At 37.2% G+C, this 18,719-nt stretch overlaps 1 protein-coding gene across 1 annotated transcript; it reads left to right on the plus strand.

The window, feature by feature from the left end:
• The first annotated feature begins 7 nt into the window (after nt 1-7).
• Nucleotides 8-18,079, plus strand: LOC110440254 (putative carbonic anhydrase 1). Its single transcript, XM_021483204.1, has 8 exons — nt 8-41; nt 4,796-4,893; nt 5,638-5,808; nt 9,337-9,518; nt 13,315-13,413; nt 14,987-15,068; nt 17,293-17,432; nt 17,765-18,079. Exons 3-8 carry the CDS (start codon nt 5,724-5,726, stop codon nt 17,894-17,896), a joined length of 720 nt encoding a protein of 239 aa, XP_021338879.1. The 5' UTR covers nt 8-41; nt 4,796-4,893; nt 5,638-5,723; the 3' UTR covers nt 17,897-18,079.
• Nucleotides 18,080-18,719: the final 640 nt, after the last annotated feature.

Genomic DNA, 18,719 nt, shown 5'->3' on the forward strand with positions numbered 1-18,719 from the left:
ATGCGCACTAGGACTAACAGCAACTTGAGAAGAGGGTACATGTATGATCATGCCTCACAATCACATGCCCAGCGTCTTAGTACAGGTTTTTAGTAAACTCATGACTGCATGACCCTCTAGATGTATATGTTGTAGTAGAGTAAGTATTATACTCTATGTATAGTACCACGGAAATTTGTTATCTAAGTCCGTGATAGTACCCATGTATCTGGAGGAATTTAAACGAAAATTATTTGAATTTCACAAAACTACTTATAACGTGATTTAAAATAAGTATGTGACAAAATGTCTGCGGAAGAATTCAAATGTTACAATTTAATCTGCATTAAAGGAATGTAAAAAAAATGTACAAATTTTGAAATAGCAGATATTTTAATATATTTTTATATTATGGGTTGATATTTGTAAATGCACGGGGGTTGGGGTGGGACGGACTGTTTTCTGAAAATTTACCATCAGATCTTCTTCTTCTTCTCGATCATGAGAAGTTTTCAAACTTGAAGTTATAATGTCACACGTTGGTTAAAATGGTGTAACAGGACTTCTTTTTTAAATGTCATGAATTAAACATGTACATGTATACGCGTGTACGTACAGATAGAGTTTACAGCAAGGTTTTGAGAGTGCTAACTACTGGGAGGACCGATAGAAATTCATCCACAGTATTGGCTGAAGCAATAGAGGCAGGTATAGATAATTCCATTAGATAATAGATTCTTGACAATATGGCTAAATATCAAGCTGATTAAACACAAGATAACTTAATTCCGTCAGACTGTTTTCACTGCAGGTATGTAAAATATTCCTAGACTGACAGACGGTTACGACCGATGATTCCAGTAAACCCCATAATTTCGTTGCCGGGTTGGGGTAGAGGGTGGGGTGGGAAGTGGTTATGTAAAAATACCATGAACAATAAAAAAAAATGTATTATCTTTGTTTAGCCAAAGATTTGAACAGAATTAGACCGGTTGATTCCCTCCCCAAAATATCGAGAAATCTGTATGTAGGTACACTTAATACATATAGATATAAGTTTAACTTCATTGATAGGTTATATTTATGCCGTTAAAATACATGTATATTATATTTAGCAAGGACAGTTCGTGTTTCTGCATATTGAAAAGTCAAATACGTGTACATATGTAGATAATGAAAGTGATATATTCCGTCTTTGCATATTGCAGAGTTATCTTCTCTTGATAACAGGTATTGATTGTTATGTCACTTGTTTAAGAGAGTAACGTCATCAATTTTTGAGAAAACGACGTGATTTTCTCACACAAACCAATGACGTAACAATCAATACCTGCTCCCAAGAGAAGATAACTCTGCAATACGCAAAGACGGAATATATATATGTATAAAATATCAAAAGAAAAAATCTCAACAACGAGAACTTCTAACACGTCAAGGAGATTCGTCAGACTGTTTATTTGAAGTCTGAAAAAATCTCCTGGAAGAGATGAAAGTACTTAAGACTCGTTGTTGAGATTTTTTCTTTTAATGTTATTTCTTAGTCCGTAAGGATCATTTTTCTACTTTTATACTATATAAGTCCAGATTCGTTATAAACGCAAGGAAAACTAGGTGGTAAAATAATAAGCAACAGTATACAGTATGGCTGAGCCTCGAGCAAACATAGATAGGCCTAACAATAAACCCCAACAAATAACGGAGTAATGTAATAAAGTAAATAACATATGCGCTTTGTGTAAATATTAATTACATAAAATTGCCATTAGCAGTAAATGTCATGGCATTTTGTTACACTACGAACCACTGCATTCTGAGTGACCGTTACGCTATACAAAACAATATTACGATAACTGTCATACTACACGAGCCACTGCATTCTGACTGACCGTTACGCTATACACACAAAAAGCTGCGCGTGAACGACTGTCTTACTACAATGAAACGAAAGAACATTTACGATAATGTTCTGGCATGGCTGACTGAATTTCTCATATACCGCTTTATCACAACCTAGTTAGTAGGTCATCTCAAAGCGGTTCACAGATTGGTATCCGTAGTTATAGGGCCTTTGCAAACAGCCAATATATTTCTCAACTCCCTGAGGAGCATACAGCCAGTGCTGCCATTTCGGCGCTCACAACTAGCATTCAACAATTCTAGCACTGCCCAACAACGTACTCAAGCGGAGTAAAGTATCTTGCTCAAGGATACAACACAGTGCCGTGGCGTGACTCGAACCCGCAACCCTTCGGTCACGAGCCCGGCTTCCTACCACTAGACTACCGGCCGTGTCTCCGTGTTATAAAGATATGTAAATGCTGAAATCTAGTTATCCGTTGAATTGTTTAACTGATGTACGCCGGTAACAAAATACCAATCATCGTGTCACTATAATAACTAATGATAAATGGAAACCATCATCGTACATGAATTGTACAAATACGATAGAATACGTAATTATAAATGAATTCGAACATTTATATGGCACTCGTCAAATAAGTCTTACACGTTTTCATTTTTAGCCAGTCTCTGCCAACTTAGGGACGAGTATCATAAATTCTATAGGAAGCGGAAACGAATCAAACATTCTTTGTTATAATATTATATACAATTATTTGCGAGAGAAAAAAAACTGTTTCTCCACGGACTTAGATAGCATCTAATCTAATTCCGTGGTTTCTCTGACCATCATCAAACCCTCAATGCCACATGTATCACCTTCACTGCTACGTCACAATGTCGTGACGTCCTGTCCATAATTCTCATGATGACTTCACAATGGTAAATTGCCTTACGATAGTCAAGTGATTTTAATAGAAATGCTGTCAATACGGCCAATAATGTCAAATATGTGGTGATACTGAAATCCCGAACGTAAGAGCGATCGTATACAACATATACATAGTTTCATGTCAATAATTTTACATCATTTTAAAATATTTCTTAAAATACCGCAAAACTTCCATAATTTTTTTCTAAAAAAAAGAGTTTTGCTTAGCTTTCTAACGGGTAAATTCTTATTTCGCTATAACTCTATGTGCTTCTAGTAAGAAGCAAATTACATGTATTACCTGTTCAGTCTAAAATACATTTGGAATAATTATCAATGTAACCAAAGCTTACATTTATACAAAATCATTTAATATTATTTTTACAACTTATACTAATTACTTTTGATGGTCCGAATGTTAGCGCGCGAGTGATCTTACTGTGGGAGGAAACCGGAGTACCCGGATAAAACCCACGTAGTCGGGAACATCCGATAGGGGAATCGAACCCCGACCGCCTTGGTGGAAAGGCAAGTGCGCTATCCACTGCGTCAGCCGACCATCCATTTCTTTTAATTAATGGTATTGAAGTATGGTAAAAAGAATGTGTGACACTAATAAATATTCATTCATTTAATTACGCTTGGATAGTACCAGTGCTGCGGCAATGAACGCACATTGGCTTAGCGTCTTTCAGTCATTTTGAGACAACCACAGAAGACTTAATTTCTCTGATGCGTTGATGCAATTTTGATTTTGCAAATAATGCGTGTACGATACTTTGTACCAAAACTTGATTGCACTAATATAAGTATGTTTATAATGTTTTGTTGTATATTTGTAAATGTTGATTTTTTCATATATCCAGTTCCGATGAAATTTATATACATTACTTTAAATTTTGTATTACTTACTATAAAATGCGATGTATATTCATCACATTGATAATTCATCTATAATGACGACATATTTTGCTGGTATCATTTTCTGTAGTGTGCCTGAGGCGTTATGATGAGTAAATGGGTTTTTTGTAAGGATTACATGTATATAACACATGTAACACCCCGTATTTCACTAAACTAAATCTATGTAAACGAAGTTTTTTGTGTTATGGCTGTCTGGCACTGACAAGTCGTGTTCCTACACCCAGCCTCAAGCCATAATACGTAAGAGTATAACTACTACTTCTGGGGGCCATGCTAGTTTACATGAGATAATTATTTTTTCTGACGATGTAGTTTGTGTCATCAGTTTGCTATAAGATTATACTTTTTATTCGCTGTGTTAGAGCAGGCTAGTTTTATCGAAATATATTTTTTGTATCTTCACTATCGCTATATAATTAAATAATATTTATTTCAACGCAAATATTTATGAACAATACATATATTTATTTTGTATGTTAGATATTTAACTATACCACAAAACTTCGTTTGTAATTGTTTCGTTTCCATTTTGCCAACAACTTTTTTTGACTGGGCGATTCGTTTTTATAGGGAGACAAATTGAAAGCTATTTTAAGTATATTGTTTTTAATTATAACTTACTGAAGGAATGCATCAGTGAATTTTGGAGTGTTTTGAAAAGCTAGGTAGTACAAATTATTGTCACTGTAATTTTGTTAGTTTATTAAGAAATACTGTTTCAACGCTTGCTTTGTCTCTATACACACCAAATCATCATTGAGTAAAATCAATAGATAAACATAAATATTCCAGCTGACTACATTATACTCTTCCATTGATAATGCAAATTACTCAGGATATACATTTAAGCTTTACAATACATACACAAAAAGTTAATAACGTTGATCAGAACACACTATATGCATTTGATGCGCGGTCAGTTAATACTACCGTCTGCGCATGACAGCACAAAATCAATTGTCCTTGTGATCCACAAAACATAAGTGACTGTAATCTTTATCTATGTAGTCATTATACTGACACAAAGAGATCGCCACTGTTAACCATGGGCACACTGACCATACTGACCATACTGACCACACTACGGTTCCTCGTGCCAATGTTGATATCCTGTGTTAACAGCTCGTCGACTCCAAGAAGGCCAGCAAGACTCGGAACAGCCGCTTGTGCACAGTTCAGGGAGCACCACGTTTTTAGTTATGACCTACGATCACGTTTAGGTAAACTTTTAATGTATTCTTTGAATGCTTGAAATTTCTCAAATGGACTAATTGACAGTTAAAACTATGTGCAGTGTTACTGATTGAGTAAACGCTAAATTAGCGAAAATCTCAAGACCGCAAAAATATGTATGGTATATTTTCACATTGATTTATTTATTGCAAGATACACCTTCATATGTGTCGAACTTTTGCAAGCAGCTTTAATGGAATATGGAACCCATAATATTGTAGCTATATGGACCATTGTGAAAATGTTTATAACTTCTTTTTTCAGTATAAGTAGTATCAAACCTCTGGAACAATGCTACTGCTTCAAAGCTTTACTAAAATATGCTAATTTATGGTTGGTGTTACTACTGTTTCGTGATGAAAATCGTGCTTTAGATATTAATTGTTATAACTTAGACACGTAAATACATTTTAACATTTCTGTTACGATTTGAAATAGACTGCATTTGAACACATCTGTTATTGAAATATTATTTTTAGGTGCAATAACCTGTACCAATTCCTTTCTACTTTCTACGAAGAATAAACTGATTGATATCAAAATATATTTAAATTCTCAAATATTTCAATGTGATTTATTTTAGATATAATGTATTCAGTGTAAAATGCTGCATTAATTCTAAGTTGGTCATATCTAACCCTATTTATATAATACAGAATTGACTTTATAATTACACGAACTGGATATACCTCAGAAAATATAAGTACTTACTGATCTGTTTCGGCCAACAGCCCCTGGTCAATGGTCGAGGTGTTATAAAGAGTGTAATGGACCTCACCAGAGTCCGATCGACATCAGACTGAACTCTGTCCAGTGTATGGAATCAGGAGAGGAGGAATCCCCCATATATGTCTGGTATAGGCGTCACCATGGATACGCTAGAGGAAGCTTCCTCAACAATGGTAAACCTTACATCAGATGTACATATTGATATGTGTCCAATGCTCTGTTGTGATTGCTGTGATGATATTATTACATTTTGCAACACGTCTGTGATTTAAAGGGCCGCGGTGGCCTAGTGCTAGCCCTCCATCACTGGGTCGCGGGTTCGAGGCCTAGCTACTTGGGGCAGTCGCCAGGTACTGGCCGTAGGTCGATGGTTTTTCTCCGGAAACTCCGGCTTTTCTCTACCACCAAAACCTGGCATGACCTTAAATGTCCATAGCTTAATTAATAGGACGTAAAACACAACCAAACCAAACCAAAATCTGTGATTTAACGGTCGTTTTCTCGGTCAAATACCATGCCTTACTAAAGATTTTATGCATATGGAATCATAACAAACGGTTACCCGGTTCAATTGTAGGGACGACTTATTCTTGTGTCTAAGATTAGCGTTTTGTGATGCATTATCCTACTGCCACTGCTAAATAATGTTACCACATATTGGAACCCCTTTTCCTTGACACGGCTATAGTATAGATAAATTATTGCTGGAAAACGTACATTCTGGAGCTTTTATGAATAATAATTAATAATAATTCAAGGTTCTTATATACCGCTTTATCACAACCTAGTTCGTGGGTCGTCTCAAAGCGGTTTACAAATTATTATCCGTGGTTTTTTCCTGCAACATACAGCTGCTTATTCCTGCATCATACAGCTGTGTTTTCCTGCATCATACAGCTGCGTTTTCCTGCATCATACAGCTGCTAATTCCTGCATCATACTGCTGTTTTTTCCTGCATCATACATCTGTTTTTTCCTGCATCATACAACTGTTTTTTCCTGCATCATACAACTGTTTTTTCCTGCATCATACAGCTGTTTGTTCCTGCATCATACAGCCGGATTTTCCTGCATCATACAGCTGCTTTTTCCTGCATCATACAGCTGTTTTTATCTGCATCATACAACTCTTTTTTCCTGCATCATACAGCTGTTTTTTACTGCATCATACAGCTGCTTTTTCCTGCATCATACAGCTGTTTTTTCCTGCATCATACAGCTGTTTTTTCCTGCATCATACAGCTGTTTTTTCCTGCATCATACAGCTTTTTTTTCCTGCATCATACAGCTTTTTTTCCTTCATCATACAGCTGTTTTTTCCTGAATCATACAGCTGTTTTTTCCTGCATCATACAGCTGCTTTTTCATGCATCATACAGCTGTTTTTTCCTGCATCATACTGCTGTTTTTACCTGCATCATACAACTCTTTTTACCTGCATCATACAGCTGCTTTTTCCTGCATCATACAGCTGCTTTTTCCTGAATTATACAGCTGTTTTTTCCTGCATCATACTGCTGGGTTTTTTTCTGCATCATACAGCTGTTTTTTCCTGCATCATACAGCTGTTTTTTCCTTCATCATACTGCTGTTTTTTCCTGCATCATACAACTGATTTTTCCTGCATCATACAGCTGTTTTTTCCTTCATCATACAACTGTTTTTTCCTGGATCAAACAACTGTTTTTTCCCTGCATCACACAACTGTTTTTGCCTTCATCATACAGCTGTTTTTTCCTGCATCATACAGCGGGTTTTTTGACCTGCATTATACAACTCTTTTTTCCTGCATCATAAAGCTGTGTTTTCCTGTATCATTCAGCTGTTTTTTCCTGCATCATCCGCTGTTTTTTCCTGCATCATACAGCTGTTTTTTCCTTCATCATACAGCTGATTTTCCTGCATCATACAGCTATTTTTTCCTGCATCATACAGTTGTTTTTCCTGCATCATGCAGCTGTTTTTTCCTGCATCATACAGCTGCTTTTACCTGCATCATACAGCTGTTTTTTCCTGCATCATACAGCTGTTTTTTCCTGCATCATTCAGCTGTTTTTTCCTGCATCATACAGCTGTTTTTTCCTGCATCATACAGCTGTTTTTTCCTGCATCATACAGCTGTTTTTTCCTGCATCATACAGCTGTTTTTTCCTGCATCATACAGCTGTTTTTTCCTGCATCATACAGCTGTTTTTTCCTGCATCATACAGCTGTTTTTTCCTGCATCATACAGCTGTTTTTTCCTGCATCATACAGCTGTTTTTTCCTGCATCATACAGCTGTTTTTTCCTGCATCATACAGCTGTTTTTTCCTGCATCATACAGCTGTTTTTTCCTGCATCATACAGCTGTTTTTTCCTGCATCATACAGCTGTTTTTTCCTGCATCATACAGCTGTTTTTTCCTGCATCATACAGCTGTTTTTTCCTTCATCATACAGCTGTTTTTCCTTGCATCATACAGCTATTTTTTCCTGCATCATACAACTGTTTTTTCCTGCATCATACAGCTGTGTTTTCCTGCATCATACAGCTGTTTTTACCTGCATTATACCGCTTTTTTTTCCTTCATCATACAGCTGTTTTTTCCTGCATCATACAGCTATTTTTTCCTGCATCATACAACTGTTTTTTCCTGCATCATACAGCTGTTTTTTCCTGCGTCATACAGCTGTTTTTACCTGCATCATAATCTGTTTTTTTCCGGCATCATACAGCTGTTTTTCCTGCATCATACAGCTGTTTTTTCCTGCATCATACAGCTGTTTTTCCTGCATCATTCAGCTGTTTTTCCTGCATCATACAGCTGTTTTTTCCTGCATCATACAGCCGTTTTTGGCTGCATCATACAGCTGTTATTTCCTGCATCATTCAGTTGTTTTTTCCTGCATCATACTGCTGTTTTTTCCTGCATCATACAGCTGTTTTTTCCTTCATCATACAGCTGTTTTTTCCTTCATCATACAGCTGGTTTTTTGCTGCATCATACAGTTGTTTTTTCCTGCATTATACAACTGTTTTTTCCTGCATCATACAGCCGTTTTTGGCTGCATCATACAGCTGTTTTTTCCTGCATCATACAGCTGGGTTTTCCTGCATCATACAGCTCAATATTCCTGCATCATATAGCTGCTGTGTCCTGCATCATACAGCTGGGTTTTCCTCCTGGGACACATCAGTGATGCTAGGGTCCAAAAAGTTAGAAATCCAAAATGGTACATGTATAACAGAACTTTAGGTGTAATATAAACCTTAATTATATGAATTCAAATTCGCAATATCACAAAATGATGTTAAAACGATGCTATATCAAATTACTCCCTGAAAGTATATGATTGATAATAATTATATATACCCTGATAACAAGTTGTGAGAAAAGTGCAAATGTCACGAAGTGTCAATTATTTATGATAATATCATCAATGTAACTTTTAAATCGCACTATATAAGTGTATATCCTGTATTTTATTTTACATGATAAATTGCCTCTGTGAAATTAGTTTGTCATTTAACTTGTCTTTGTAATTACCCGCATGTGATTTTTATTATACTTCATGTTTGTCAACAGAATATCACTACAGTGCTTATGTTTTATCGTTTGAAATATGCGACGTTAAATAAAACTTCTAGTATCTCGTATCATCATGGTTTACATAGCTTGTTAATTGCTACATTTCAAACCCTAAGCCACAATTGTTACAGGTCATTCTTGTGCGTTTTCCACTCATAACGGAGATGTGCGTACGTACGGTAAAGTACTGAGGAATGTTCCGGGCCAGGAAGGTGCCGACTACGTGTTCTCCGAACTTCACTTCCACATTGGTGCCAACGGAAGTCGCTCCGGATCTGAACATCGGATAAACGGCAAGGGATTCAGAGGAGAGGTTAGAACTTGCAGGATATCAGATCTGGGTTATAAAACAAATGCTTCTTTTGCATTTGATAAATGTCAGTGATATTTTGATACATTAGTCAAGCGCTATCTGTTTTCGTAGGTGTACAATTCTATATAAATGCTTAGTATGAATTTAGCTGCAGTCGTTGCTATCACCCAAATTAGGGAACATGAACGTAACACACGGTTAATTGTACCTTTAAAATTTCAATAATAGATACAGTACGTTAAATATAAACTACACAGCACCATACAGCTGTTTTCCCCGCATCATACAGCTGTTGTTTTTCTGCATCATACAGCTGTTTTATCCTGAATCATACAGCTGTTTTTTCCTGCATCATACAGCTGTTTTTTTCCTGCATCATACAGCTGGTTTTTTCTGCATCATACAGCTGCTTTTTCCTGCATCATACAGCTGTTTGTTCCTGCATCATACAGCTGCTTTTTCCTGCATCATACAGCTGCTTTTTTCTGCATCATCCAGCTGCTTTTTCCTGCATCATACAGCTGTTTTTTCCTGCATCATTCATCTGTTTTTTCCTGCATCAAACCGCTGTTTATTCCTGCATCATACAGCTGTTTGTTCCTGCAACATACAGCTGCTTTTTCCTGCATCACACAACTGTTTTTTCCTGCATCAAACAGCTGTTTATTCCTGCATCATACAGCTGTTTTTACCTGCATTATACCGCTTTTTTTTCCTTCATCATACAGCTGTTTTTTCCTTCATCATACAGCTGTTTTTTCCTGCATCATACAGCTGTTTTTTCCTGCATCATACAGCTGCTCTTTCCGGCATCATACAGCTGCGTTTTCCTGCATCATACAGCTGCTTTTTCTGCATCATACACCTGTTTATTCCTCCATCATACAGCTGTTTTTTCCTCCATCATACAGCTGGTTTTTCCTGCATCATCCAGCTGCTTTTTCCTGCATCATACAGCTGTTTTTTTCCTGCATCATACAGCCGCATTTTCCTGCATCATACAGCTGTTTTTTCCTGCATCATACAGCTGTTTTTTCCTGCATCATACAGCTGTGTTTTTTCCTGCATTGTACAGCTGGGTTTTTTCCTGCATCATACAGCTGTTTTTTCCTGCAACAGCTGTTTGATGCAGGAAAAGACAGTTGTATGATGCAGGAAAAAACACAGCTGTATGATGCAGAAAAAAGCAGCTGTATTATGCAGGAAAAAACAGCTGTATGATGCATCATACAACTGTTTTTTCCTGCATCATACAGCTGTTTTTTCCTGCATCATACAACTGTTTTTTCCTGCATCAAACAGCTGTTTATTCCTGCATCATACAGCTGTTTTTTCCTGCATCATACAGCTGTTTTTTCCCGCATAATACAGCTGCTGGTTCATGCGTTATACAGCTGCTTTCTCCTGCATCAAACAGCTGCTTTTTCCTGCATCATATAGCTGTTTGTTCCTTCATCATACAGCTGTTTTTTCCTGCATAATACAGCTGCTTTTTTCTGCAGCATACAGCTGCTTTTTTCCTGCATCAAAAAGCTGTTCATTCCTGGATCAAACAGCTGTTTATTCCTGCATCACACAACTGTTTTTTCCTGCATCAAACAGCTGTTTATTCCTGCATCACACAACTGTTTTTTCCTGCATCAAACAGCTGTTTATTCCTGCATCATACAGCTGTTTGTTCCTGCATCATACAGCTGTTTTCTCCTCCATCATACAGCTGCTTTTTCCCGCATAATACAGCTGATGGTTCATGCGTTATACAGCTGCTTTCTCCTGCATCAAACAGCTTCTTTTTCCTGCATCATATAGCTGTTTTTTCCTTCATCATACAGCTGTTTTACAGCGGTTGTTTCCTGCATCATACAGCTGCGTTTTTCCTGCATCATACAGCTGCGTTTTTCCTGCATCATACAGCTGGGTTTTTTCCTGCATCATACAGCTCTTTTTTCCGGCATCATACCGCTGCTTTTTCCTGCATCATACAGCTCTTTTTTCCGGCATCATACCGCTGCTTTTTCATGCATCAAACAGCTGTTTTTTCCTGCATCATAAAGCTGTTTTTCCTGCATCATACAGCTGTTTTTTCCTCCATCATACAGCTGCTTTTTCCTGCATCATACAGCTGCTTTTTCCTGCATCATACAGCTGTTTTACAGCGGTTTTTTCCTGCATCATACAGCTGTTTTTTCCTGCATCATACAGCTGTTTTTTTCTGCATCATACAGCTGTTTTTTCCTGCATGATACAGCTGCCTTTTTCTGCATCATACAGCTGTTTTTTCCTGCATCAAAAAGCTGTTAATTCCTGGATCAAACAACTGTTTTTTCCCTGCATCACACAACTGTTTTTGCCTGCATCATACAGCTGTTTTTTCCTGCATAATACAGCTGTTTTTTCCTGCATCATACAGCTGTTTATGCCTGCATCATACAGCTGCTTTTTCCCTGCAAAATACAGCTGCTGGTTCCTGCATCATACAGCTGTTTTTTCCTGCATAATACAGCTGCTTTTTTCTGCATCATACAGCTATTTTTCCTGCATCAAAAAGCTGTTCATTCCTGGATCAAACAGCTGTTTTTTCCTGCATCACACAACTGTTTTTTCCTGCATCATACAGCTGCTTTTTCCTGCATCATACAGCTGGGTTTTCCTGCATCATACAGCTTTTTTTTCCTGCATCATACAGCTGAATTTTCCTGCATCATACAGCTGTTTTTTCCTGCATCGTACAGCTGGGTTTTCCTCCATCATACAGCTGATTTTTTCCTGCATCATACAGCTGTTTTTTCCTGCATCATACAGCTGTTTTTTCCTGCATCATACAGCTGTTTTTTCTGCATAAGACAGCTGCTGTTTCCTGCATCATACAGCTGTTTTTTCCTGCATAATACAGCTGCTGTTTCCTTCATAATACAGCTGCTGTTTCCTGCATCATACAGCTGTTTTTTCCTGCATCATACAGCTGCTGTTTCCTGCATCATACAGCTGTTTTTTCCTACATCATATAGCTGCTGTGTCCTGCATCATACAGCTGGGTTTTCCTTCTGGGACTCATCAGTGATGCTAGGGTCCAAAAAGTTAGAAATCCAAAAAGGTACATGTATAACAGAACTTTAGGAATTCAAATTGAGAGGCGTACTGGTTAATTTCAAATTACATGAGTAATGTGTGAATATTATTAACCGTGCCACTACTTTAAAAAGATTACTGTGTCTGTGAAGGTTACGACTAACCTCGGGTTCTAAGTGGCTAAGAAATTCACCAGCATATTCTTCTACTATGTATCTTGAAAGATGAATATATCACACACAGGAGATTGCACCTTACAAAGTTTGGTAATATATACGGTGTGCCAAAAATGAATTACACTGCATTTTCTACGATATTTGAGTTACAATTTATATTTGATCCCCTTTTTTCTCTCGTTTTCTTAATTGTAAATTTACCTTGATTTCAATCTTTTTTTATTTATCCATTTCACATGAACGAAAAAGTGTTGCCAAAATGCTTCAAATGTCTGGGAAAAGCTGTTTTCTTCTGGCTACTAGCTGTTGATAAGCCGTTAAACCCTTTACGACCAACCAGCTCACCTTTTCCAGCTTCTATTTCTATGTGACTGCATCATCTTACTTTCTTCCGTTTTCCACTGTTCCTGTTTCTGTCTCTACGTATCAACCTTGAGTATCGATTGTGTTTTTATATGTTGATTTTCAGTATATATTTTTTACTCAGTGTTTGGTATATTTTAAATTTGAAATAACGATACCAAATTGATATTGGGTTTGATCTTTACTAGATTCACATGGTTCATTGGAAGAAGACAGAGGAGTTAAGAACATACGAGAAAGGGTCCGAAGCCACAGACGGATTGGTAGCTATAGGAATCTTCTTCAATGTAAGTTGTGTAAGGGATCCCCGTGCCACTGCCGGCAAGACTGTAGTATTAATGGATCATATCTGAGAAGGAAGGGCCATACATTTGGGACTGTAATGAAAAAAACCCACTAAAGATGAAATAGAACATCTGTAATGTAGGGGAAACATAGCAAATTTTCTTCAAAATCCTTCTTCTTCTGTAGGAAGGAAAGGATTTGGTCCAAATTTAGTGTGGAGCATCCTTGGGTAAAGGGGAACCAATTCTGTATAAACGGTGGGTGTGGCCCCCTGGGACCTGAATGGGGGGGGGGGCAAATAGGGGAAATAGAGGTAAAATCTTTATAATCCTTCTTCTACCATAGGGATTAAGGGATATTATCCTAATTTAGTCTGGAGCTATCTTGCGCAAAAGTGCCTTATTACGAATAAACAGCGAGTGTGCCCCCCCCCCCCCCCGGGGGCAGAAGGGAAGGGCCCAATAGGGGAAGCATAGCAAATTCTTCAATGGCAGGATTTTGTCAAAATTTGGTATGAAGCACCCTTGGGTGAAGGGGTACCAATTTTGTATAAACAGTGTGTCTAACCCCCCTAGAGGCAGATAGGGGAAATAGAGGTAAGACTTTTAAAATCTTTCTTCTACCATAGGGATTAAGGGATTGTATCCTAATTTAGTCTGGAGCATCCTTGGGTCATTTTGTATAAATGGTGGGTATGACCCCCTTAGGGCATAGGGGTGGGGCTCTGTTTGAAGTTTGTTCTTGCTATATCTCAAGAACATGATAGATCTTTCTGAAATTTCATATGTACTTACAGCACCTACCATGGAGTGCTATATCTTTACTTCATACCAATTATTTTAAACATATATTCAGGTGAGCGATACAGGCCCTTTGGGCCTCTTGTTTCCACATTTAAATTAAAATAAACAACAACGGCTAACCCTATCATAACGTGTAACGATGTTCGATTTTAAAATTAAATATGAAATGGAGTACATTACCAAATTCATAATAATATCATTTTCTTTATGCAAGAGTCATATATTTGAATGAAAAAAAGTCATTGAACAGTAAAAAACATATTGGTTAACAGTTGATGGAAAGGGGGGGGGGCGGGGGGGGGGGTTAACCTGTATTTAATTCAAAGGCGAGACTAGCGAAGTTTGAAATTGAAAAAGGTGTATTTTATTCAATTTTAGACTTCGTTACTCTCGCCTTTGATTTTTTTTTTATTGAAATTGTATTCAATTCAAAGGCGAGCGAGAGTTGCGAAGTTTAAAATTGAAAAAAGGTGTATATTTATTTTTTCAATTTTAGACTTCGTTACTCTCGCCTTTTAACTAATTACGCAGCATGGCTATTGATTTTCCAACATCTGTTGATCATAGTTAACTTTTATGATACAAATATGATCTCTAACTTGCTCCTGTACACTAGTACAGATATGTTGTACTAACTAATACTTTCACCTTGTCCAGCTGATGTATTCACAATTAATTAAAATGTCATCAAGTAGGCAAATAAAACAATGTTCGCTTGAATGTAACACTGTAGAAGAAAATCCGGTTAATTTACCTGTATTTTTTTTAATAGGTCGTTAGACGTTGTCACACCGAAGCAGATAGACTTATATTGAAGTACGTGTATCACGCAAGACGGTACGAGGCAGTCAAAGGTAGGAGGAAAACAAAGTGAAGAGTATCGCAGGGAGAAACAATATACTGCTATCCCATGCCAATATGACATACTAAATACCTTATGATGTATTACTGTGTCTACTGATGTAGGGAGAATTGAAGAAAAAAATATGTGCTGTATTACTTAGAAAACTGAGAAAGCTGAAGGAATATATACATTTATAATCTTAAAATGAATTTTCATAGGAATTGTCTCCCTTTGTACATATTTCAAACTATTTCATGGTTTGAAATATGAAATTGTTGTACACACGACAACAATATGTCATCCTGATCCCCGTTGTCGTGTACAGACGACAAAATAAAGGGCCGTCTCATCCCCGTTGTCGTGTACACACGACACGAGACTTTGATGTAATCTGCCTGATGTTTAGTCGGTTATCGCACGAGACTGTCGCGAAAAAACAATTAATTGTCGCTAAAATCAGAACCCATCAGTTTGGAAGAAATAATTTTATTTGTGCAGAGTATACTTTTTTATTATGTGACTTAATGTTTTCGCATTTGCCGCAAGATGTTTGCGTGTGGTGCCTCAAATGTAAACAAGATGGCGGCAACTGAATTCGATACGAACACTCGTAAATTCATCATCAGATATTTGTTGAGACTTATGGAAGTAAATTTGAATATTCTAAATAAGTCTTGATGAAATCTACTTGTAATTAGAAAAAAACTCAACGACTCCACATTCGTAACCATAATCAATCCCCATTGGAAACCTGCACTACAACACTGTGTTAAATACAAGGAATCGGATCGTTTATTGCCAGACAAGTGTCGATTTCTCAGTCATAATCAGCTCCCAGTTAGTCATTATGCTGCGAAAATGAAGGAGTGTTTGTCAATAAACCAGAACATGAAACAATAACAATATTTGTTCACGGTTACCTGTTTAATTCTTGCGACAGTTACACCGAGTCTAAAGAGTACATTAATAATCCGCCATTTTGTTATAGGCGCGGGGGCGAGTCTAATAAGTACTGCCAGTACGGAATCCGGACCGGAGTTGCGGTACGGAAAGAGTTAAGCTAGGTGTTTACTATCTCCATCTGTCTTGTGTCTTCATGTTAGGTGTTTACTGCAATTATCTTGAAAAACCTAACATGAAAACTCAAGACAGATGCTGATAGTAAACACCTAACATGAAAACACAAGACAGATGGAGATAGTAAACACCTAATGTGAAAACACAAGAGAGATGAAGATAGTAAACACATAACGTGAAAACACCAGACATCTGAAGATAGTAAACACCTGACGTGAAGACACAAGACAGATGGATATAGTAAACACCTCACGTGAAGACACAAGACAGATGGATATAGTAAACACCTGACGTTAAGACACAAGACAGATGGAGATAGTAAACACCTGACGTGAAGACACAAGACAGACGGAGATAGAAAACACCTGACGTGAAGACACAAGACAGACGGAGATAGTAAACACCTGACGTGAAGACACAAGACAGATGGAGATAGTAAACACCTCACGTGAAGACACAAGACAGATGGAGAAAGTAAACACCTGACGTTAAGACACAAGACAGATGGAGATATTAAACACCTGACGTGAAGGCACAGGACAGATGGATATAGTAAACACCTCACCTGAAGACACAAGACAGATGGAGATATTAAACACCTGACGTGAAGACACAGGACAAAAGAAGATATTAAACACCTGCCGTGAAGACAAGACAGATGGAGATAGTAAACACCTCACGTGAAGACACACGACAATACCCTATAATGAAGGATACGATATCCTGTAGCCTTTACACACAATACAGGATAGGGAATGGTCAGACAACCCATGTACTGTACTCGGCAAAAGGAGATAATGAACGATATCTCATCAGGTGATCTATTAATATCAATACGAGGCAATGGTGACATAACGATATACGAGGATGTGATTAAATCACGTGCCATACCAACAAATACGAGGCGGCGGATGGAAAGACACCTCACGAGCTACACGAAGCACTGCTAGAACATGAAATATAAGACATCACGTGAATTACAAAATGAGACGTTCAATGTAGAATTCGATACCATATAAAGATATTTATATATTCATTATTTTGCCAAATATTTTGTTTTGGCATTTGATATTAAACATTCAATTATGTGACGTTATATGTTTATTATGTTAAAGGCCATACAAGCTAATCTCGTTGTATCTATTTTTTGTCTTCAGACCCAGCGTTTGCTAACCCGAGTCTTTTACTGCCAGCGGATGGCATGTTTTACACATATAAGGGATCTAAAACCACACCACCTTGCAACACCAATATCATTTGGATTGTATACAACACACCGACAACCATCTGCCACAGGGTATGTTGATTGTACCGTAGCGTGCATCGAATACTGCTATATGTTCCCTACAAATGTTGACCTTTCGAGTGGAAGATTTCAAAGAATTGTAAGTTCTTTCTTCGGTTTTGTTTCCAATCAACAAATAGGATTTGCAGATTATCATGATACATTCTTTAAGGGTTTCTGCTTTTAAGTATATGAAACCAAAATACATGGACTTATTCACCAACAAAAAACACAACTGAACATTTTAAATGTCTTTGAAGTAATCAAATATCATAGTCGGTAGAACAAATGAATTGAAATGTACTTTTCATTTCAGTATAAATTTTTTCTATATATTTTGACAGAGTTACCGGATTTTAATGGCGCTGCAATCCGCCGAAATAGGTCACCCGTTCCTGCGTACGTTTGGAAATGATCGTCCGATTCAAAGCAAGGGGACAAACAATGTACAAGCCAATTTCCTGAGGTGTGATTAAGTCGAGCAACGACTATGTAATAAATCTTTCTTAATGAGTGATTACAGTTACATACAGTTTATCTATTGTATCCTTGACAGATACATAACGTCACAAATTATGGTTATTATTGTGCACATATACTGTCTCATTGAATTCTGTTAATAATTGGGTGATAGAATAGTATCATTCGCCATTATTAAAGGGAGAAAATAATTGTTACTTTATTTACAATATTGACTGTTTCATTGTTATAAATTAATAGATTTATCTTTGTATTTTATATTTACTTTATCGATAAATTAAATTAAATAAAACATTTACAGTATTATGTTTTCAAACAATTAAGCCACACGGTTTGGTCCTAATGTCATTTTTAAACATGATAAATGGACGCCATACACGGATGACCACGACTTACAATCAAGTGATTAAACACAGGGTTACAAACGAGGCCGATGAAGATTATGGACAAGTGTTATGGTCGTCATCACGATCTCGTACGGAAACATTGTATTTCTTTGTGTGCTGTGAAGGTCGATTGTTTTAGTATGCTCATTAGTGTGCATTTTTGAGTTGTTGTCACTTCCGGAATTCTTGATGAGAGGTCGTTACATTACTTGGATTCGATCAAGATCTACATGGCAGTTGCCGTCGATAAAGCCGAAGTCGGCTACCCTTCCGGAACACCTGGTTCTTTTTCTCTATCGTGCCTTTACAAGGGTCTCCAGGTAATCTCTCCTCTTCGTATTTGCCAAATTTGTATCGGTTTTGATGTCAAATTATGGTAATGTTGACACTTTGGTATTTTCTCGTTGTGTTTGCCCTATTTTTATCGATTTTG

This window comes from Mizuhopecten yessoensis, unplaced genomic scaffold (assembly GCF_002113885.1).
Source record: "Mizuhopecten yessoensis strain PY_sf001 unplaced genomic scaffold, ASM211388v2 scaffold11175, whole genome shotgun sequence".
NCBI classification, from domain to species: Eukaryota; Metazoa; Mollusca; class Bivalvia; order Pectinida; family Pectinidae; genus Mizuhopecten; species Mizuhopecten yessoensis.

What these genes read in the sequence shown, in the direction of transcription:
- LOC110440254 (XM_021483204.1), top strand. Translation starts at nt 5,724, where the DNA reads ATGGAATCAGGAGAGGAGGAATCCCCCATATATGTCTGGTATAGGCGT. An exon ending in AGGAAGCTTCCTCAACAATG is followed by an intron (nt 5,809 to 9,336) that starts GTAAACCTTACA and finishes CAATTGTTACAG; the next exon opens with GTCATTCTTGTGCGTTTTCC. An exon ending in CTATAGGAATCTTCTTCAAT is followed by an intron (nt 13,414 to 14,986) that starts GTAAGTTGTGTA and finishes TTTTTTTAATAG; the next exon opens with GTCGTTAGACGTTGTCACAC.